Raw genomic sequence first — 23,657 nt, 5'->3', positions numbered from 1 at the left:
ATTTAATGTGTCCGCTCCGTGTAAGTATGCACACGTACATAAGTATCAAAACAGTGAGAAAGAAAAAAAACCTTGACAAACCCCATCGAACCAGGCACGCAGAACTACTTCCGGGTTACACTAAAGGTTGTTTCGGTCGCCATGTTGCTGAATGAAATTAGCTCCAAAACATTAGGTAGCCGATAGCAATATCTTTATTTTATTCAGTTACATTATGACGCTTGTTGCATCAAATACTCGAGTGTAAATATGACTGGGGACATAAAGAAAGACTAGAAAACTCCTTACTCTGTAAGTACCTTCCTTTCCTATTTTCATATTGTCTTTATTACCCGTTAGCAAAAACAAGCTAGCATCCAGGGCTGTAGTTAGCACGCGCCTGGATTAGGGTTATTGTTTGCCCAAAATAATAGAAAATAGGTATTTGTGATGCCATTTCGTTAATATTGACAGCTTTTTTTATATGAATCTTGGGTCTGTGCTTGCATACAGATCACAACTTGTTTGAAATGTGTATGAATCGTTTCTGTAGCGGCGCTAGCAGATGTTACACCCTGAACCACACCGTATGTAATGATTAATCTGGCGCTGAATGCTCTTATGCTCAAAATTCAGGCTGGTCATACTCTGAATAATAAACTCAAATCATTTGCGCAGACACATTTTTGGAAGTTATCATTAATTAGTATTCCGTAAATTGCCTTTGTCTCCCAAGGCTCGTAAAACATGAGCGTTTTTTTATTGGTTTATTACGTTGTTGCTTTATTATATAGCTTAGAATAACAACGTTAATATTTGATATGTGATTCATTTATTCATCTGAATGATTACGTTTTTACGTATACGTTATTGTTGTTACAGCTGGGACTCTTCGTTGATCAAATGTTGCATAATTATGCTTCTCTGGAGACAATATTCAATTAATAGTTAAACGTGTTGTTTTTATAGTGGGAGAAAATGTTTCCATTGCATGCCGTCATTGTGTGCTCTATTACATGTTGGAACCTAATGCAAATGTCACTTTTATTTCACAGTTGTGAATAAACATTACAGCATCAAGCAATGCACCATGGAAGTGGATCACAGAATATTCAACGACAACTTCAGAGAGCTAAGTCAGCCAGTGGAACTGAGGCTGAGGAAGGGCCGCTGCAGCAATCGACCATAGCAGTTACACAACAGCAGGCTACAGCTAACCACCCTCAGTCCCCTGTGACCACTTTTACCTCAGCTGCCAGCCCTTCAGCACCCCAATCACCCAATTATCCGATAATCATGAGCCGAAGCCCTGTTACGGGCCAGAACATGAACATTTTACAAAATGTGGGACAGATAGTCACTGGAAATCAACAAATTACCCTAACCCCAGTTCCTCTTCAAAATCCTGGATCCCCTGGTTTTCAGCACACAACTCCCCAGTGGAGGTTTGAACCTGCTCCATCCTCCTACATCCAGGTCACTTCACCTGTGCCTCAACCCATTCCTCCACAAAGTCCTACACAACACAGCCCAGTAACCACAGTGACACGCCCCGGAGCTCCTGCAGCATTACATGTGTGTGCGCAAAGCCCCACTCGCTTTGTTGACGCTGGTATGCTAGTGCGACAGATCAGTTTAGGCAGTCCTTCTGGAGGTAGTCACTTTGTTTATCAGGATGGGACTGGGCTGGCTCAGATCGCACCAGCGGCTCAAGTGCAGCTGGCCACAGCAGCTACGCCCGGCTCAGTGAGGGAACGCCGCCTCTCTCAACCACATTCACAGACTGGAGGCACCATCCACCATCACGGACCTCAAAGTCCTGTGGCAACAGGGAATGCTCTCCCCACTCTGAGCAGCCCTGGTCACATTACCACTTCCAATCTACCTCCACAGATCAGCAATATCATACAAGGGCAGTTAGCTCGCCCCATGATATTTGAGAAGACTCCACAGGGCGTGGTTGCTGGTGTAGGTTCTACAGGCGCACCATCTTTCAATATACCTACTTCTATACCACCATCAAGCTCTTCTCTCACCAATTCAACACAAAGTATCTCCAACAATCCCCTGGTATCCAGCAGCATGGCAGTTTGTGGAATAAAGAAGCAGGCTCATAAGAAGTTGGAGGAGATTGCACCCTCTACTCCCGAGATTGCTCAGCTGAGGAAGCAGTGCTTGGAGCATCATACAAAGAAGATGGAGAACCTGAAGGACGTTTTTAAAGAATATCTGATAGAGTTATTCTTTCTCCAGCATCTGCAGGGAAATATGATGGACTACTTAGCCTTCAAGAAAAAACCCTGTGTTCCCCTGTATACATACCTGAGGCAGAATGACTTGGACCTTGAGGATGAAGAGGAAGATGAAGAGCAATCGGAAGTCATAAACGATGAGGTATTAAAGTATTTTTGTTGTAGCCTGTAAGCGTAAGTGTTCTACCTGAGTGTTTTGTTTCAGGTAAAAGTCGTCACTGGAAAAGACGGCCAAGCTGTGACACCAGTTGCCATATCAACGCAGCTTCCAGCCAACGTTTCTGCAGCTTTCTCAACCCCGCAGCAGTTCCAGGTGATCCAGATGCTGTGAATACAAAGTCAATTATATCTTTTATGACTTTATATTTGATGCATCCAAACAATGATTGTGTACAGGGAGTTACTGCTGGGGGAATTTGCAGTGCTGGAGACATGGAAGCCTTTAAGAGGCAGCAGGCCATGGTCCAAGCAGGTAGGGCAAGGGCTGCTGACTACTGTGTCTCTTTTGTTGCTCTGTTTCCTCCCCGTTTGCTTTTTTTGTTTTTGATTTTCTTCCCCCTAATTGCTTCTGCTTTTAGAATTTTGGCATCATGTACTAGCGTTCAATGTTCAAGTCTTAACCGGAGGAAGGAGAGGTGACCTATGTGGTCTTAAGCCGGTCATTGGCTTATGCCTAGTGCTTTTTTCCGTTTTGAGGGTATTGTGTGTTTTAAATCCCAGATCAGGCTAAGAGGTCCCGGATTGACGTTGGTCGCCATGGGTTGATTTTCCAGCATCCTTTAGGATCACCTGGCGTTCCACTCCAGCAGCTTATGCCAACTGCGCAAGGTAGGAGTGCTACAACCAGGCCGTTCTTTGTTGTGCCTGATGCTGCAAGGACATTTGCCCCCTACAATCCAAGAAGATACCAAACCGAATCATAATGTCCTCTTCGACAAACAATTTTCCCCAGCATCAACAGACAGATCCCAACAACAGCTTGAAGTCCTCTACAGTTCAAATTCAGGCTTAGTTCCACCAACAGAGTATATTGGGATGAAGACAATTCAAGGCTGAAGAAGAGTAGCCTCTCAATGGGAAGATGCCATGTCTTGTGATTTTAATTTTTTAACCTTTTTGTTATATATACTTTTTTCTATTTATCATCAGTGTTATCCATTTCTTCTTTCTAATGTCTGCTTTCTTAGTCGTCTTTTTTGGACAGACTTTCCATACTACTGGATGTTTTATCTTTTTGTGGAGCTGGATCATTGAAATATTCAAAAGCTTTGTGGAAAAAAATTAACTCGAATGGGTTGAATCTTTTTCCATTTGATGGAATCATACTTCTCATATTTGTTTTTGGTTTTACATTGTCATCCATTCACTGATCATCAGACTTATGTTTTGTAATAGTATCAAGGATTCCAAGTCGTCATGCGTTTGTCCAGTGGAATTATTCATACATTTCTTCTCCCATGTTGTTCATGGCATTTTGTTCTGACTTGGCTTCTTTCCCTCAGTCTAAGTAGGCGGGGAATCATGTGGAGGAGTTGTTCACGGCTCAGGGTTTTTGGATTGTGGTGGTTGGGTGAGTCAGGGCTGTGTTGATGCCGTCTAGGCCAGGTGAAGTGACGTTCAGGGAGGTAAGGCAGGCGCTGCTTTAGTGTGCACAGCTCCGCTCAGACCTGCTGTCTGCAAGACCCCATGTGTGTCTTTGCTCACCTCTGTGGCTCTGTGAGGCATTTACATGCCGTGATATTGCTACATTCTTTCATGCATGCTGAACATATGGTCTTTACTGTCTGCCTTGTATTTTGATTTTCCCCTTTCTTCTCCCTGTCTGTTGCTTGTTTCATTTTTCTATGACTCATTACTATTACTTCCTCTTAAAATACCTTTCTTATTGCATGTATAGTTTTTGATGTTGAATTACATTTCTCAACATTTAAAATAGAATATTTTGCTTTTCTGCATTAAAGTAGTATTTTGTTTGAAATTGTTTAGATCATATTAATTTAATTTCTTCTGTAATCATTGCTGTATGAGTTCCATTAATTTTTGCTCGGATCATCAGAAACTAGTACTTTGCTGTTTATTCATATAGTATTCATATCTATTTCATTAAAGCAACATCCTGAGGAGCCCGATAGCTAAACAGTCAATATACTAATTCAATTTACAGCTATTTAAGCTTAAAATGATAAAAGGGATTAGTCTGAATCTTACATTTTAGTAAACATATTACATATTAATCAGAAACACAGCAGAAGTGTATAATATTACTGATGACTGATTATTTCTTTTTGTGTTACTCTCTTTACCACCCCTATTCTGCCCTATAATTTTATTACATATATATAGGAGGGATGCCTCCTATTCCTCAAGCAGTACAGATTGCAGGACAGAAGCAGAATCAGCAACAATACGACCCATCCAAAGGACCTCCAGTGCAAAATGCTGCAAGTTTACATACCCCTCCACCACAGCTACCCAGCAGGTTACCCCAGGGAACCCTCCCCATGGCAAGCTTGCCTTTGGCACTTCCCCAGCAGGCTCAGTTGATAGATGGGACAGGCCAGCCTGGGGCTCAGCTCCAGGCTCAGGTGAAGGTGCAGCCCAGTGGACCTGTCATGGCACAGATGAATCCACACGCTCAGCTCCAAGCCCAACTCCAGCAGCAACTGCATCTCCAGCTTCAGCCTAGTCAACAACAGCCCCAGGCAATTCTGCAAACGGGACAGGCAGTAAGTAATGAAACCCTGTTTTAACTGACAATGTTAAGGTTTGCCTTTCCTACTAAATACATTCTTTCTTTTAGACTGTGACTCTTGCCCGCCCTGCCACAGAACCCAATCAAGTTCAGCGGATTATGACCAACTCAATGGCCAGTGCGTCTCCTGGTTCTCTGTCAAACGCTGTCTCTGCTCCTCATAATGCAGTTACTGCACGACCACTCGGCTCAAGCACAAACTCGAGCTCCCAGTCCAAACTCACTGGTACAAATGGCATTTCCTCAGTAAAAATAGGAGGTTTCTGTCAAAGTGGTTCTATGCAGACATCGCAAGATGGTTCTCAAGACAAGCAAATTGAGCAGGCCAAACTGGTAAGTTCAAAACCAGAAGATTTTTTCATACCATAAAGAGCTGTATGCTAATGATCTGTTATCATCCCTCAGGAGAGTCAAGTGCATCAGCGCATCTCTGAACTGAGAAAGGAAGGACAGTGGTCCTCGAGTAGGCTTCCAAAACTTATGGAGGCCTCCCGACCCAAGTCCCACTGGGACTATCTTTTAGAGGAAATGCAGTGGATGGCAGCAGATTTTGCACAGGAAAGAAGATGGAAAGAAGCTGCAGCTAAGAAGGTATGATATTATTTTACGTTCAATAACAGATGAGACGAGACACCAACGTGATAATCAAATTCTGTGTATTGCCACAACAGCTGGTTCGCACATGTGCAAGGTACCATCAGGAGCGAAAGAAAAGCGAGGAACGATCAAAGACTAATCAAGAAACTCACCTTCGTCATATTGCCAGTACAATTGCCAGAGAGGTGGAATTTTTCTGGTCTAACATTGAACAAGTATGTTTTAAATTAAAAGTTTATTGGAATTAAATTATTATAGCTGAAATTATTATAATTGAGTGTGTGTCTTTGACTGCAGGTTGTTGAAATTAAACTTCAATTTCATATGTATGACAAAAGACTTAAAGCCTTAAGGTTACAAAATATGTCCGCAAAAGGTATACTGGTAGTATTTTTTCTTTTTTTTTTTTTTTTTACATGCGCTAATGGACCTAACTGAATACTTTTTGTTTCACAGTGTTTGGCCTTCCAGCTGGAGAAAAGGCTGATAAAGAGGTTGGCAGTGCATTTCTGATCATGTAAAGAAAACCTATTGCTAAAAGATCTTAAACATAGTCTTATTTCTTGAAGGAAATGGTCTCTACACGCCAAAAAAGAAAATTAAGTTTATCTTTGACATATGAGGACGGTAAGGTGTTTTTATTCATCTGACTTGTATTTTCTGTTTTTTGTGTATGAGGTATGGATAGAATAGAGATATACACCACATTTGGATAGTATTCACTTTCTTCACATTCTGTTGTTACAAAGAATTCAACCTTCTTTCACATTGTCATCATTGGGTATTTTTGGTTAATGAATTAAAATTATTTTGGAATAAGGCTGTAACATAACAAAATGTTGAAAAAATTAAGGCTTTCCTGAATGCACTGCATATCATTTTTATCAAATGTTTATATTTGCTTTTTAGTTGCTGATGAAGAGAGCACCATAGAAGAACAGGAGGCTATGGAGGGACATGGCGATCACAAAACTGAGCTGGGTGACCTGGCCAAAGAAGGTATGTTTGTATTAGGTCTGGTGACAATAACGCATACATTTATCAATAACAATGAATTATTTTGCTCGTCTCAATAATGTTTACAACCAAAAGAGAGATATTAACTTTTTGGGAGTGTCTGCAGTGCCGCGGCGCGCGGCTGAAACTGCCATGTTATTTTTGTGCCGGCCGCGCGCCGCGGCTCCTGAAGCTGCGCTGCTATTTGACCGCGTTTTAGCACCGTTTTAGACCGCGCCGGGTTAAGGTTAGGGTTAAGGTTAGGGTTAAGGTTAGGGTTAAGGTTAGGGTTAAGGTTAGGGTTAAGGTTAGGGGTTAGCCATGAGGCTATAACGGGCTATAAGGGAAATGCCGTGGTCCCTGAAACTGCGCGGCCATTTGACCCGTCGCGGCTCTTCAACCACGGCCTAACTTTTTAATTAAACCTGGTCTGAATTAAACCTGGTCTGAACCAAGGACTCCACCAGAACTGAACTAGGACGTAACAAGAACTACAAAAGAAGGACTGTTGCCAGGCCTAAGTCAGGATTAAACCAGGACTCTGCCAGTTTTCTAGTAGGACTAAATGGGAAAGCCAAAGGATTTTTTATTTGAGATGCCGAATGCCATTTGGACATAAAAAATACTTCACACTAATCGGTCAGAGCATCACAACAGCAGAAGAAACAGACAAATCCAAATTGTCAAATCAAATCCACCACATTGTGCCCACATTTACAAAAAAACAAAACAAAGTTGTCCATATTTGTCCTAAAATAGGCTCAGGTTGGGTCAGGTTGATTTGACTTCCGCCCAAACTCCAATGATGCTCAGTGATTGGTTCCAGTTCACCTAACAAGATGCATTCTCAAGAGTTTGTGAATTCAGAAAAAAATCACCTTACTGGAAAGGTTAATTATTTGTACTTTGGACTACTTTTTTTTTTATCATTTGGTCCAGATACATAAAAAAAAGGGAAACTACTGGAGGGATTCTGCAACATATTTGGGTCTAAATGTTACAATGGCCAAAACAGCCTTAATATATAGTTGTTCTTGTTTTTGTTTTTTTTACATTTTTGATTTTTCACAGTACTCGTTTTCATGTTTTAACTCCTTACATTTATTTTTGTTATCTGTATTCACACTCCACATAGTGTCTGACCCATTTTTAAAACCCCTCTCCTGTCACAATTTTATAGCGGAGATGCCTTTAGACGCTTTGAGGAAACAGTATGCTGGAGCATACGCTGATGGCTTTGAGTGGCCAAAGCCCAGTCCTCTTAAATATGATGAAGACACAGACCCCGAAGGTGTGTTTATCTTTACCTATGTAAATTTTGATCTTTTTCTACAATTGTATTCACGTTTTTCTGCAGAAACAGAATGTGAAGAGGATAGTCCACCTGAGGCTGTGGTCATTGACTCCTTGCTGAGTGTGGAGCAGTATAAAGGCGGTGACAAAGCCTCGAGCTCTGATGGAAAGTCTGCCAAAGACATTGCTGAAGTAGCCGCTGCCACGGAACTGCTCCTTCCCAAAGGCAGTTTAAGAACTACTACTTCTGTAAGACATTGGGCTGTAAAATGTAATAATTTAAATAATAATACAATCAGTGAATTTATCTTTTGCTTTAGACCCGCAGCCCGGCTCCCGTCCTATTACATGGGTTGTTGCGAGAATATCAGCAAATAGGTGTTGATTGGCTGGTTAGTCTATTCAAAAAACGCCTCAACGGCATCCTGGCTGATGAGACCGGCCTTGGCAAAACAATACAAACTGTTGCCTACATGGCACACTTGGCCGGCCAAGAAGGTATAAAGAAGTTTTGTTAATTTTCTAAAATATTTTGACATTAAACATTCTTTATTTGCATAGGCATATGGGGTCCTCATCTTGTTGTGGTGAGAACAAGCAAGTTACTAAGTTGGGAGGTTGAGTTCAAGCGCTGGTGTCCAGGGCTCAAGATCCTCCTGTATCTTGGTAACAGACGAGAACGTAGATCTTTAAGAAAGGTATCTCATTCGAGTTCTATTTAAACACCAAGCTGAAGACTTATCATTCATAAGTGTTCTCATATTGGTCTTTTGTGTACAGTGGTGGGGTGAGGCCAACAGTTTCCACGTTTGCCTGACATCATACAAGCTTCTCATGACTGACAACAGCCACTTTTTGAGAAGAAAATGGAGACATGTTGTTTTGGATGAGGTTCAACTGATAAAAGATATGACTCAGAAACAATGGGAAACCATATTCTCTATCAAAAGGTGATTGTAAAAGCTAATCACAGGAATTACATACGGTCTTGGTTTAAATATTTGGAATATTTCGTTTTTATATGAATGATTTTATTTTCAACAGCGATCAAAGAATTCTCCTCATCAACACTCCTCTACAAAATACCTTGAAGGAGCTTTGGACCATGATCCATTTTCTTTTGCCAGGAATCACACGGCCGTACTCAGACTTCCCAGTAAAGGCAGGCACAGACCAAAACCAAGACTACTGCCATAAACTGGTTATTCGTTTACACAGGGTGGGTTTATTCATCAGCATTTTTTTTTTCATTTGTTGCCACTTTATAGTAACAGGCATGCATTGCTTTCATATCTAGATGATCCAACCGTTTATACTGAGGCGCTCTAAAAGGGAGGTAGAGAAACAGCTTCCCAAGAAATATGAACATATCCTGAAGTGCCGTCTCTCCAGGCGACAGAAGAGCCTTTATGAAGATATCCTCACTCAGTCAGGGTAACGTCCATCTCAATTTTCCAACTGGCATTCTAAAATGATAATTTTGCTGTTTATTGATCGTTATGCATACTTTTTTTATTATTGATTTTCTTTACTAGAACCCAAGAAGCTCTCAAGACGGGCCACTTTGTTAGTGTGCTTCAAGTCCTGATGCAGCTACAGCGAGTCTGCAACCACCCTGAGTTGGTGTCTCCCAGAGACGCCAAAAGTTCCTTTTTTTTCTCAAATCTGCAATTCAATATCCCCTCTTTAGTTCTGGGAGCAATACAGAAAGATCCAGATATGGTAAACACTTTTTAGCTCACTGATTTTAGCATGTAAAAAATTATGTTTTCAGACCTCCCTGTGTTTCTTTTTTTTTTTTAGACTGCAGACACATCCATCTTTAATTTAATCAACAATGAGAGCAAACTGACCCGTTATCAGACTGCTGAGGCAGTGCCTAAGCTAAAGCTCTCTCAGCCACTTATAGAGGAGCTCTACTCTGGCCCTGAACAACCTCTTCGACCCAAACCATGTCCCATTAAACCAATGAGGTCTGTTATAGCATATCTCATGGCAAAGTACTCTTTAACTTATTTAAAATTTCAAATTCAATTTAAATACTATGGTCCGTAGATTGTTCCAGCCAGTCCCATATGGGACAAAGCCAGAGGGGCGTCTCGCCTCATTTACAAGTACAGCCAGCCAACGTCCCGCCTTGAACTCTTCGGTCAATTCTATATCCCCCTCCATGGCAAACCCAGCAGCACAACCCAGGGGAAAATCCACTATCACCACTGGAGCAACTGCCCCTACCTCACATGGTAAGGTTGACACGTTCCATCAGACTCAATCCAAACAAAATTTGCTTGAATCATTCATAGATTCTTTCAGGATTCTCTGGGTTTCTCTCATGGTATTTTCATTGTAACAACCTCACTATAGACCAGGATTTTTAAGACTTTTAATTGGATAACTCCAGAGATGATAACAAATTAATATCCAATGCTGCTGTTTTTGGGTCCCTTTTCTCTTTTGAAGTGGTTCTTCTGAACATTTAAAAATGTGTTAATGTCAGATGTACAATATTCTAGTTTTTTGTAAGACTTTCCTTTTGACACTGCCGGTATTTTACATTTACACAATTCGAGACCTTTTAGCAGTCGCCAATTGACAACATTTCAATGCACAGGAAGAGACTCTTCTGTCATATTTTTTTGTGAAGTCAGTCTTTTTTAGTGTTTGCTTTATACTGACATCCTGCTTGCTTATTTTGATCCTGCATTTGACCAGCATTGAAGTGGATTATTATGGAAGCTTGATGATTTAATTGCCCTTACCCCTAACATGTAGTGGCGTGCCCAATTGCCTTGTACTTCACAGTGTTTGGAACAGCTACTCAGAGAGCCCAGACTACCTCTTCTGTCTGCAACAGCAACAACATTGCCGCCTCCACTGTGTCCGCCTCTGGGACCAGTGGACATGGGCAGCATGTGCTGGGGGCTGCCCCTTTGCCTTTGGGCCAGATGTTGGCAAATACAGTTGTGGGATCTATGGCTTCACCGAGCCTGCCCGGGGTTTCACAGGTTGCCAGACCCACACTATCCCCCAGCCATGCTCTCCAGCCCAACTTACTGTCTCAGAGGCTGGTTCTTACATCTCAGGCCCAGGCACGGTTGCCTAGTAAGTGGCCTCCCCTTCATCCCTTTCAGCATCTCCCCTCTACCTCTGCACAGCAGTATGGGCTGCTCTGATCTGAGGTTTTACTCGGGGGACTGCTGATATGTTGTTGGGTGCCTTTGTGGTTATAGTAATGGCACAAACAAACATTGTACTTATATTACAGCAAAAACTGCTGAAAGTAGAATTTAATGGAACTCCTAAAAATACAGTCATATCAGCAGCATCTCCACAGCCTCAGGAGTTCCCTGTTTCTTTCTCAAGACCTGCATGTTCACTATAAACTATTATTATTATTATTATTATTATTACTACTACTATTATTTTACTGCACTCACCACAGTTTTTAACCTTAATGGGTTTTATCCTTCTTTATAAAGCCTCTCCCCAAATTATTACTAATCCTTTTTCTTGCTTTAGACCAATCTGCAGGAAGAGAGTTACCTGAAGTTTTTCTTGGCTAATAATTAGTTTAAACCATGGGAAAATTGCCCCACAATTTGCGAGCCCTTTCCTCCTCCAATGTGAATCTAAAAGCCTTTACATAATTAGGAAACCCTAAAAAAGAGCCGTGTGTTATGCATTGACTTGTTTATTTTCTACACTGCCTTATGTGTGAGGTTTGACCTAAACATCTATTAAACTATTCTGATCAGTTCACGTACTATATAAGGTTTTACATCCTGTTCCTTTTTTTTAACTAGCTTTTCACATGACTTAATGCTTTTATTCATATGTGTATTCATCCTTTTTCGTTTTACCTGAGTACATATGAAGCTGTTTCTTTATCCCTGAAGGTTCATACTGTTAAGCTGCTGATCTTATGGAGAAAGTTTGCCTGTTTCCCTTATTAATACACCTTGGTTCTGCATGATACCCTTTTCACCCTTAAACTAACGTTTGTTTATCTTACACATGTACTTTTTTTCCAGAGCTGCTGTATCATTGCTTTTGTTGTGGGTAAAGTTTAATGTTTTGTTTTGAAGGTGGTGATGTGGTGAAGATTGCCCAGTTGGCAAACATAGCTGGCAGTCAGACTCGGATTTCTCAGCCTGAGACCCCAGTGACCCTCCAGTTTCAGGGTACCAAATTTACATTGTCTCCAAGCCAACTCCGCCAGCTTACCACTGGACAGCCTTTGCAGCTTCAAGGTACACTTGGTAATGTACTTCCAATCATGGTCACTTCTATTTTCTTTTATTGCATTTTGTACTTTTTGTCTTTCACCCGTCACCTTTTACATCAAATACTCAAAACACCACCCATACCATTGTGTGGATTTTATTTTGAGTAATTTATATTTTTCCCCAGGCAATATCCTGCAAATAGTGTCTGCCCCAGGACAACAGATCATCAGGCCCCCAGGCTCTATGGTAATGCAACCTGTGCCACAAACTGTAGCTGCCTCTAACGCTACGTCCACAGCTGGCACCACTCAGCCCCCCACTTCTGCACAGCAAGGTGATCCTTTAAATAAACCAAATTATACATTGCATGTACCCTATTTTATCGAAGCTGTACTTTGTCAATTTGTACTTTTCAATAATTGTTTTCTCTAACATGTTTCCGTTTCCAGCTATGGGTGTTACTACTAATTCAAATGCAGTTCCCACCAAAGTCAACACACCAGTCAATTCAACTCCACAGGTTAGTAGTTGTGCTATGTTCATCATGCTAAAAATTTATAAATGTACAATTTTGTTCCCATGTGCAGGAGTCTTCAGAAGAGAAAAGCCAACAGATGAAGGAGCGTTTGAGCCGCTTGTTTGAAGCCAATGAGCGCCGCTGTAGCCGCAGTGTGCTGTACGGTGCAGACCTGCTACAGGCCTGTACAATTGGTCCTGATCCAGGTCACTCTGCGCTTACTGCTGGAGGCTGGCGCTGGGTGGGGCTTGAGAGCTGCCTCCGAGCAAAGACCTCTTCAAAGGGAGCGACGTCTGCTCTGAAGTCATGTTTGTTGTCAGTTGAGGACCGCTTAGATGTGATTAAAAGTTCTGCCACCAGGTAAAATTTCGCATACATATGACTAAAACAGTTTATCCCCGAAAATTACTAAATACATCTTTATCTTTTCAGGGTGGCATGTTTTGTGCCCCCAGCTGTAGCGCCGCCTCCTCAAATATATGCAGTCAACCCAACAGTGCCATACCGACTGGAACATAAGTCCTTTCAGCGTCACCTGCGTGAGGCCACCTCCTCCCACAGAGCTGATATCCACAGTTTTGCTCCAACACAACTGCAATTTCCTGACCTACAGTTGATGCAGATGGACTCAGGTGAGACAACATTGAGGCAAATATGTAGTTTCTAATATTGTAGTTGACCATTAAAACATATTTTAAAGAATATAACTTTGCTTTTCTGTAGGTAAATTGGAAGCATTGGCTATTTTGCTGCAGAAGCTGAGGTCAGAGAATCGGCGCGTCCTCATCTTTACACAGATGGTGAAAATGCTGGACATCCTGGAAGCATTTCTAGATCATAGACAGTTGTCTTATGTACGGGTGGATGAAAGCTTTACTCCTGATGAAAGACAGGTAAAATATGCTGCTTGTGATTTATTTAAGAAACTAGTTTAAATATTTCAATAGAGAATAACTGCCTTTTACCTTTTTCCACACTGCCCGTTTTTTCCTCTTTTTGCCACGGATCAGAACTTCTGTTGTAATGGCACTTCCATTTCAACTCCACTCAGTTCACTTGGTGGTGCATCAGGGAAAAGTCTTGCTGCTAAAATTAGCTATAAAGTAGACTGATTTGTGTAAAATGTTAATGTCAACAAGGCACCGAATCCCTGGGTGGCCTGAAAATTAGTTTTTAGTCTGTCGAACGTATTTCCGATTAAGATTGGCTTTGAAGGGATGTTAACTAATACAAGCAGAAAGAGGTGCTCAGGGCACCTTCCGGAATAAGGTGCATAATCAACAAATGTTGGTCCCCATCTTACACCAGGGCCTCCTGTCAGTGGAGAGGTCTGGTTTTAAATGGGGTAAAATAAATTGCTTTCTTCCCTCCCTGCTGGATACTGTTCCTTTCAGGGTCTACAAACGAGTGCACATTTGCCATTTCATTTTTATTCTGCTTTCCCCCCCTAGTTGCTTTTTTTTCCCAAACGTGTGCCCTCTGGTTCTCTCTGCAGGAGAATATGAAGAGATTTAACAGGAATAGACAGCTGTTCTGCAGTATCTTGACCAACCGCTGCTGCTCCGCAGTTGGAACTGTGTTTGATGCAGACACCATCATTTTCTATGACACAGACCTAAATCCAAGCATAGACTCCCGCACTCAGGAGTGGTGTGATAAGATTGGCCGCTCAAAGGATGTGCACATTTACAGGTCTGTCTAACTTATTGTTAATTGGATAGGACATTTATATCCACTGTATGTCCAAATCCCTCTGAACCTGCTCAGGTTGGAGAGTGGAAACTCAATCGAAGAGAAGCTACTAAAGAATGGCACCAAAGACCTGATCAGAGAAGTGGCTGCACAGGGCACAGACTACACTCTGGCTTTTCTCACACAGGTAAGAGCCTCTTCAAGTTTACCTAAAATGTATGTGTCAGTTGGTTGGTAGAGATCCTCATGAACTTGTTTGGCAATTTACTAATTGTATTGCATACTATTTTCTCTGGCACTGTTATGTGATAGCGAACTATCCAGGATCTATTTGAGGTGGAGGCCGGGTCAGGAGAGAAAGTTGAGGAGTTTGTCGTTCTTCATCAAGAGCCATCTGCCTCTGAGGCCATTTCTCCCAAAGTGGCTCGACCGTACATCCAGGCACTCCACAGCATAAACCTGGACAATCTACAGGAGGAAAACAAACAAAGGATGGAGGAGGAAATGACTGACAAAGTGTCATCAGAAGAAGACCAATGTCCAGAGGATCAAGTGGAGCCTGCCCAGATAGAGGAGTTGAATGCCGTCATGGAGCAGGTCAGTCGCAATAGAACAAAATATGAAAATGGTAATGATGAATCGAAGTCTATATTTGCTCCTTTTCTCTCAGCTCACACCAATTGAAATGTATGCCCTGCATTACCTGGAATACATTCACATCAGTGACGATGAGACAATTGTTAAGGTAATAGAGGTGGAGATGTAGGCATCTATATATCTACATAGTTGTTGGTTAATTTGGCTCAACCTTCTGTCTTTGCCCCAGGAGCGTTTGGCGTCATCTAAAAGAAGTTGGGAACGGCATCAGATCCAAAAACTCAAAGAGGATTTGGAGGAGAAGCAGATGAGAGAAGATGATGAGGATCTCTTCACTTACACCAGAGAGGACGCATACAACATGGTCAGGATCTGCCATATTTTACTGGCCATAAGAAGATGCATGCATCTAACATTTTCTTTCTGCTCTCAACAGGAGTATGTATTTAATGCAGAAGATGGCCATACAGAGATCATGCCGGTAAATACACAGCCAGGGGGATCCTTCAGTTCTAAACATAAAATCGAAAATGAGATTATTCATCCCAAGCGGCAATCCCAAATGATTAAGAATAGATCCAGAGTTACATTTGTAACTTTAGTTTTGTTGCTTTGGTGAAGTAGATCTATTGTAATATGTCATGGAATTACTTTTTTTTGCTCAGATTTGGACACCTCCCACACCACCACAGGACGATAATGACATTTACATAGACTCTGTCATGTGTCTGATGTATGACACAACACCTATGCCAGAGTCCAAACTGCCTCCAGTCTACATCCGCAAAGAGCACAAGCGTCTCAAAATGGACCCATCTGGTATGTTGTTTTTTTCTCTTTGTATACTTATGTGCGTTAAAATGTATTAATGTCATGTCACTTATTTTGTTAGCAGCTGCTAGGAAAAAGAAAAAGGGCCATGGAGAGACTGTCATTCCCCCGCGGTCTCTGTTCGAAAAGGCCAGCATGCTAAAAGTACGACGTGAAGGCAAAGACCAGAAGAAGAACTTCTCTCTGAAGCAGCAGGCTCCTTTTGCCAAACCATTGCCGTCCCTAGTAAAACCTGCCATGGAGAGCAGCCAGGACAACCCAGAGTGGCTAATCAGTGAAGACTGGGCACTGCTGCAGGTACAAGACAGTATCCACACAAGGCCTTTTGAGCAACATGAAAAGGTGCCACTGTGTAAATTACTAATGTACTGTTTATTGTACATGTACTCTAGGCGGTGAAGCAGCTGTTGGAGCTACCTCTGAACCTGACGATGGTGTCCCCCGCCCACACACCCAACTGGGACCTGGTCAGTGATGTGGTGAACTCGTGCAGCCGCATCTACCGCTCTCCCAAACAGTGTCGCAACCGCTACGAGAATGTCATCATCCCCAGAGAAGAGGGCAAGGTGGGCACTCTGAGGTTGTTTCCAGTCAGAAGTAGCCTCATGTACATTTGGTCTAAATCCTCATTTCTCAAATTTCAGTTGATGTATGAAGCAAATCCCAAGAAAAAAACAAAAAGCATATACAAGGTGACATTTATTCATAGCTCTTGACCTTTTTTGCACTTAAAATAACTACATGTACTTATGTGATATTGCTCTCGTCTTAGTCTAAGAACAGTCGTCCACTGAGAACCTGTCAGATTTACACACAAGATGACAATTCAACACAAATTCAGCTCTATAACAGTCGATTTGAGCTCATGAAGATCATTGCCAGCAAGAGAAGCCCACCAATCAAACCACTGTGAGTATCTACTTGGACCAAATTACTGTTATCTTAAAGGGGACATATTATGCAATATTCACTTTTAACAGCTTTTAGCCATCATGTTGTTGTTTTCCTTTCACATCTACTCACTCGGAAGTTGTTTTTTCAGTGATTATTCGTGATGTTTGTGTTATTGTTAATCTCCTGCATTCAAGGTACTCCAAAAATTCATCTTCACTAACCTCTGATCCCAAGGCTCTAATCTCCTCTGTGCTCCGTTTTTTTCTTTTAATGGTGGTACACGTGGCAGCATTGTGTAGCTCTTTTTGCACAAATGGGGGGGGGTCAGCTGCTTCTATGATCTGCAGCTCTCCATAGGCTGGGCCGTCAGCATGGTCCAACAGATCAGTATTGTTATTTAAAATGTCCAAAATATAAAGTAAGGATCCACGGGTTATATGTAAGAATATGTTCTTCTTAAATTCAGTAGTTAATGTTTTTTATGTTGTTTTTATTTTACAGCCTGGGAATGAACCCCTTTCAGAAAAATCCTAAACACGCCTCCGTTCTGGCTGAAAGGTCTGTTCACATTAATGTTATGACTTTTATTTATATCCTCAACATTCCCTCATGTGTTCTATGCTGTTGTTCCAGTGGGATCGGCTACGACAAGCCCTTGCCTCCTATTCAAGTCGCATCACAACGCGCAGAAAGGATTGCGAAGGAGAAAAAGGTGACCTAACACGGTCATAATAAACTTTAAAATTGAAAATAAATTATGAAATAGTTTCGTGTTTAACGTTGAAGACCATGCAGCATCGGGCCTTCAATAAGGCTCTTGTGTTTTGTATGTGCAGGCCCTTGCAGAGCAGCAGAAGGCCCAGCAGGTGGCACAACAGGCTGGAGGTCCTCAGGCCGTAGTGGCAGCCCCAGGCCAGGCCCCGGTGGCAGCCCAGGTCCCTCAGGCTGTACCAGGAGCCACTGCAGTGCCCAATGCTGCGGTTCTGGTACAGAATGTTTTTTTAAATCATGATTTAAACCTTTTCAAACCTAGGGATGGGAATTGAGAACTGGTTCTATCATAAACATCTCTGTGAATATGAGGCAGATTATTGTCAAATATCTATTTGTCTTGAGCCATGTAGACGGGAAGAGTCTCGGTTTTACACTATTTAAAATGCTTTACACTGTAGTTTTGATTGTTTTGTTGTTCACACTTACATTTGTTTAAAGGTGGTATGGACGATTTTTTTCAGCAAATTTTTTATCATATTTCCTCGTGGCGTGGATAAATCATTTGTCCTGCCACATATCAATCATAAAACGCACCTATCGCTCACCTGCAGCCACGTGCGGTTCGTCCCCACGTTTCCGCGTGCCTAAGCGCATGGATTTATTATAATATAGTTCCCTCAGTGTACGGGGCAAAATGAAGACGGAGAAAGATCGTTCGACCTGACGCAGAAGTGGACAGAAATCTACGGGAGAGGAGAGATGCGATGCGCTCCGTTGCACTAATAAACAAACGCACATGTGTGTTGTATCAGTCCGCACGGGGGAGTGCGCATGCGCACTTCCGCCTGCGTTCTCAAATCGCCGAAAAATCGTCCATTGCGCCTTTAAATATTATATAGGCTTACAAAACAGGAGACACAAAGTTGCATACCAAGGAAAAGAATCAATGAATCAAAAATTACATTGATCTTAAGATCAAGAATTTATACGATCTTATCAATTCTCATCCAACGTGACTGATGCAAAAAAATGTTTACAGGCTGGAGCCATAAAAAATGCCACTGTGGGCACAACAATTCAGGCTGGTACGTTGTAACTCATGGTTCTCATTACTGAGCCGCCGTGGTGCTGTGTATAATTTATTTATCCCTGTTGCATTCAGCTACTGTAGCGGGTAATGTGATTGTCAACACAGTAGCTGGAGTCCCTCCAAGTCCCTTCCAGGCCAACAAGCGCCTGGCATCTCCAGTCATCCCCGGCACCCTGTCTGTGAGTCCTGGCTCTCAATCAGCTTCTTTCTTGGTCATTCTCAGACTTTTATTATTAGCTGATTGCTTTACTGTTGTTGCAGCCTGCTGGAGCCGCCGGAGCCCAGGTAGTACATGCTCAGCAAAGAGCTACCACTGCAGCTGCTCCTGCCGAGGTGGTTGCCATTGCGACAGGGCAGCAGGGTGTTCGAGCCGTTACACCGATGACAGCGTCTGCTGTTGTGTCTACAACGTTGAGCCCAGTGCAAGCCCAGCCCCGCCCACTTGTCCCCCAAGTTACTCCAAGTACGAACAGGAAGAGCATTTTTGTTTTTGACTGATTCAGTTCTGACCAATGTGTGTTGTGTTCAGCTACAGGGATGACATTGCCACAGGGCAAACCTCTGACTCAGGCCCATCTCCAGATGCTCAGGCAACAGCAGCTCCAGCAGCAGCAGGCTGCTTCTCCTCAGATCAAAACGGTGGGGAAATCACAGGTACAGCGCATCACCAGGGTCACAATAATATACTGCAGTGGTTAGGGCTAAGGATAGGGCTCTGGACACTAAACTCCTCTCTGGTATAATGCTAATATTGTGCATGTGTCCTCATTAGGAGCTGATGAAGTTGCACAAACACAAGCTGCAGCAGCAGCAGCAGGTGGCAGCGGCTGTGGCAGCGGCTCAGGGCCAGCAGGCCGCAGGGACCCAACAGATCCAGACGGCTCAAACTGCTCAGGCCAGTCCTCAACTGACCCCTGTGGCCGCACCCAGACCAGGAGCTGTGCTCACCGGGGCTGTGACCAACCTGCAGGTGGCCCGGCTGGTAAGGTCCATCTGACCAATCAAAGAACAGGTTGCACTGCTGTAGGGAACTGTACTGAAGTGTGTTGTATGTTTTCTTTAGACTCGAGTTCCAACACAAGCCCAAGCGACCCTCACTAAGCCCCCCGTGGTGTCTGTCCCAGCTGTGGTGTCCTCTGCTGGAGTCACTACTATCCCCGTCTCAGTCGCGGGCATCAGTGTCTCTATTGGGCAGGCACAGAAGACCGGTATGTTACCAACACTTTAACACTGTTGGGTTTTCTTTGTTCTGTGACTTAATGTGTGGCTTTGTTTTGTGTCTCAGGTGGCCCTGTGCTGGGCCAGTCCTTCCCACAGATGCAGATGCAGGTGCAACAGCTTCTGCAGATGAAGAAGCAACAGGCTGCGGTTCAGGCTGCAGCGCAGCAGAAACAGCCTCAGCAAACACAAGCCACGGTCCAGCAGAAGGTCTGTCACTGCTAATTTTCATGTCGCATTTTTTATTCCAGTATACAATAAACTGTATATTACACTGCTTCATGGACCTAATACATCTTCTTTTGACTTCTTTATGCAATTGGTCTCTGATTTGAAGACCTATTCATTTCCAAATCTTTCATTAGGAACTTGTGTCTTGCATTCATTCATCATTCATGAATTTGATGGGTTTGCTCTTAGTTTTCATAATGTTATTGCTGTTGTAGTCATGTTGTTCTCTCCTCCAGATTGCCACGCAGCAGGTGACTGTGCAGGCTGCTCCGGCAGGCCAGCAGCCACAGCAGAAAGTGGCCTACCCCCCCACAGGACAGCTCCAGACTGGGATAAAGACTCAGTTCTTCACCTCGATCGCTCAGCCCCAGAAACCTGCCGGAGCTCAGCAGATCCAGGTGCGTGTACTCTACACCCACATCAGCTGTACTGGTGGCATTTGTCCCACAAATAGGTCAGCAGCAGCCGACTCTGCCCAATATTCAACAAATAGTGTCTTCTCAACAGATAAAAGGAATTTATCATTGGATTTGTTTATTTCAATTGAAGGCAAGTCTTATGTCGATAGCAGCAATTTTACTTTAGATTATTACAAATCTAACATCACAATTTTCAACCAATAGTAGGATGTTAAAGAAGAAGGAAGTTTGTAACTCTACCCTAACCCTACACACTATGAATATAAATAACCGAAGTGTCTGTGTTTAAATTGTAAATTGGGGCCTTAAGATATGGAAAAGAAGTGATTTGCAAGAGCTCAAAGATGGACTGCTCGTCGTTCTGGTGCGGATCAAAGACTGTGCTCACTTGTGTAAAACAATCTCTCGAGAGTTATTTCCCAGTCTTTGCATTTGGCACAGACATGAAAAAGAAATAAGTAGCAGCGCGACAGGAGAGTGTGAGACACAGAACAGAGCAGCAGCTCTAGTTTTAGTCCAATCATTTACATAATAAAACTGAAATGTAATAGACATATTGAGTTTATTGTAATAATTAGGAGTGATGCCTGTGCAGATTTACACTGCAGAATTGTCTGTATTGCCTATAGTCAGGTGTGCATTTAGACTATTATTTTTATTTTTTTTTAAAGTAATGTCTATTCCCAAAAAACACATTTGTTAATTGAATGTATTTTTTGTTTAAAAAATAATAATAATCTCCATCTTGTGGAAATTATTTCTCGTCCTCAATTAAGAAATTATGAGTTTCTTGTAGAGTTATTAATTACTTTAAAATTCGTACCGGTATTCTTTTTTTTAATTGATATTGTTGTGTTGCTTAAGATAATTAAATTATCAGTTTTTGTAATAATAAATCTCAGAAGAACCTTTCTGCATATGTATTGAATTTCTTGCTGTTCTTGCTTCAGTTTTGGCCTCTTCTGCAATAATATCTGTACACGAATTGTAGAAAAAGATTCAATAGTAGTCATCTGGACACTTTTTTTAGACATTTCAAATTCATTCTCAATCTACAATGGAACACTCCTTGACAAAGGAGGGATTACACCGATTTGTATACCGTACTAACTAAAGTAGAATGTATATTTTAAGTTATTCTTAAACTAGGTCCTAGCGCTCACAATGCATTCATTTTAAGGACGTATACATGGCTTAACGGCAGCGTAATTCAAACGGTAAAACGGGTCAGCCGAAGCACAGCCAATCAGAGTACTGCTTTTAGCCCTTACATCCGAGTTGGCAAAACATTTGTTTTATTAACAGCCACAGAAATCGCACTGTGGTCCCATTTTGTCATAAAGTGCTGCTTTTACAAGATGCTCTTGGGTGGAAAACACAAAATGTACTCATTTACAGCAACAGTCATGTACCCCAGCTTTAAGTTTGTTTTCAGAAGTGCGAGTACAAAACGCAATGAGTGGGATGAACATTAGAGATGTCAAGATGATTTGATTGATGATCATTTAAAAAAAGGGAAACTACAAATCAAAAAGTTTGATGCCAAAACGCTAGTGAGGAATAGTTTGATTACAGTGGCAACACTTGTAACATTGTACTTATATATATTGTACTAATATTTGTCACTTATTAAAAGAAAGTCCTGTTGTCTTGAATGTGGTGGGCAGATCCAGCCGCAGACCGTGGCTCTGACGCAGGTGCCCTCCTCGGCTCAGGCTCAGGTGCAGATGATCCCCTCTGGCTCGGCGGCGGCGCAGGTCGTGCAGCAGAAGATCATCCAGCAGCAGGTCGTCACGGCGCCATCCCCTCAGATCCAGACACCGCCTCCTCACAGCCCCGCCCAGCAGCAGGCCACACCCTCCGCCACCTCGGAGTCCCCGGTGCAGCAGCCTCAGCAAACCACCAAGGGCCAGACTAGGCAGGGAAACATCCGGGCCAAAACGCCAGCGAAGCCCAGCGGCGGAAATGCATAGGAAAAACGAAAGCTAAAGGGCTGCACGGACAGCAGGGCATTTCATTTGAAAAAAAAGAAAAAGAATAGAAAGAAAATTACTATTATAAATTTTTAGCCCGCTACATTGCCGCTTTGTCGGCGGAGGAATCGCAGCATTCCTGCTCGTATCCTGCGGTCTGATGAGTACTGAATCATCACTTTTCAATCTGAATCTTTTGATCAATGTGTGATTAACAAATTCTTGTCTAAATATTGTTTCCACAGCTGTCAACATAAGAAAATACATTCATGCATTCAAAGGCATGATAACGGCAACTGAGGCTGTCTGTTAGATTAAGTGTACCCATTCATAGTCCCTTTTATGTATAATTTCCTTGTTGTCTATAGATACCAAACCAGAATAATGCACGTTCCTTTAGTCCTTTGTTTTTTATTGCCGCAAACACACTGTAAACATGTACTTTAGTATTTTGTGTTTTCTCATTAATGTCTTTTTTATTAATGTCAAAGGAAATAACTGTAAATATCAATGAAAAACATTTGTACTTGTAAAGTAGTTGTGTTTTCATTGGGTTTTTCAGCCTAATTGTAATAAAGTGTTTTGTTTTTATACACAGAATGCATCGTTTTTCATTAATTTATTTTAAACTTGCTCATTAAATCCCTTGAAGTATTTTTGGCTTGTTGATTTTTAATTGCACATCCATACACAATTTGTACAGTGTTTGTTTCAACAAGAATCTTTCATTTTGTCTTTTGATGCACTGAACGTGCTTTATATTGACAGTACAGTCACTATAGTGTATACTTCAGATTTCGTCCTAATTTATGCTTTGATTCAACCTTTTTTTTTGTATGGCAATTATGCAAATTTGTGTGAATACCTGGATATACATTGCTTCCATTATTAGACCCTCTACTACAGCGTCCAGAAAGTATTCACAAAGATTCTGCAAAGAAGAATGGGGTAAACTGCCCAAATGTAGGAGTCCCAAGCTTGTAGCCTTACGTGTAATTGGTGCCATTGCTTCAACAAAGTATTGATCATTATTTTAGTATTAAGTTTTTTTATGCATAATTCAAACAACCTCCTTTCACGTTGTCATTATGGGGTACTATATAACACACTTCTATTCCTGTTCTCTCTGAGTTGCATTGATTGCTCGTGGCAGCAGCAGTAGTAGACTGATGTATTTGATGGACGTGGCCCCTGGCTCCAAGAGAACATCAGGGCCCAGTAAACCTCTCTCGGCACCGTCTGGGCCGCACTGCTGCTGACACCGGCCTGTGAGTGATGGACACTTCAGCACAGACTTCACACAGCAGACACGATGGTGCGTTTATTACTTCACAGCAGGGGTGCAAAGTACAAAAGTAAAAGTAAAGCACGTTCATGGGGACCTTC

The 23,657-nt window shown here is 42.2% G+C and overlaps 1 protein-coding gene and 1 non-coding gene across 4 annotated transcripts; both read left to right on the top strand.

Annotated features, from left to right (window-relative positions):
• The first annotated feature begins 103 nt into the window (after nt 1–103).
• On the top strand, nt 104–22,871 carry ep400 (E1A binding protein p400). 3 transcript variants are annotated; one of them, XM_072433493.1, is made up of 53 exons: nt 104–291; nt 1,035–2,373; nt 2,437–2,544; nt 2,628–2,703; nt 2,952–3,059; nt 4,575–4,957; nt 5,032–5,316; nt 5,389–5,574; nt 5,655–5,795; nt 5,878–5,956; nt 6,037–6,074; nt 6,150–6,207; nt 6,490–6,579; nt 7,757–7,867; nt 7,934–8,118; nt 8,190–8,367; nt 8,431–8,567; nt 8,650–8,819; nt 8,914–9,088; nt 9,167–9,303; nt 9,405–9,591; nt 9,673–9,842; nt 9,925–10,112; nt 10,672–10,971; nt 11,955–12,119; nt 12,280–12,429; nt 12,545–12,615; nt 12,683–12,972; nt 13,045–13,244; nt 13,336–13,505; nt 14,108–14,304; nt 14,380–14,491; nt 14,617–14,901; nt 14,975–15,049; nt 15,131–15,265; nt 15,338–15,382; nt 15,567–15,720; nt 15,794–16,029; nt 16,125–16,298; nt 16,377–16,424; nt 16,505–16,641; nt 17,128–17,184; nt 17,260–17,338; nt 17,463–17,612; nt 18,380–18,425; nt 18,503–18,609; nt 18,692–18,893; nt 18,960–19,084; nt 19,203–19,412; nt 19,494–19,638; nt 19,716–19,858; nt 20,116–20,277; nt 21,966–22,871. In XM_072433493.1, the coding sequence occupies exons 2-53, from the start codon at nt 1,063–1,065 to the stop codon at nt 22,269–22,271; spliced, it is 9,177 nt and encodes a 3,058-aa protein (XP_072289594.1). In that variant the 5' UTR covers nt 104–291; nt 1,035–1,062; the 3' UTR covers nt 22,272–22,871. The 3 variants fall into 3 exon arrangements, with proteins under 3 accessions (XP_072289594.1, XP_072289595.1, XP_072289596.1); XM_072433494.1 differs by lacking the exon at nt 2,952–3,059 and having other exon boundaries at nt 11,955–12,128; XM_072433495.1 differs by lacking the exon at nt 10,672–10,971.
• Nucleotides 13,903–14,028, top strand: LOC140347645 (small nucleolar RNA SNORA49). Its single transcript, XR_011924393.1, has one exon. It is a non-coding gene; the product is annotated as a small nucleolar RNA SNORA49 (small nucleolar RNA).
• Nucleotides 22,872–23,657: the final 786 nt, after the last annotated feature.

The sequence above is a fragment of the Eucyclogobius newberryi genome, unplaced genomic scaffold (assembly GCF_026437365.1).
Source record: "Eucyclogobius newberryi isolate DKJ021-1_F unplaced genomic scaffold, fEucNew1.0.hap1 SCAF_6, whole genome shotgun sequence".
NCBI classification, from domain to species: Eukaryota; Metazoa; Chordata; class Actinopteri; order Gobiiformes; family Gobiidae; genus Eucyclogobius; species Eucyclogobius newberryi.
This window is presented reverse-complemented; position numbering and strand designations above follow the sequence as displayed.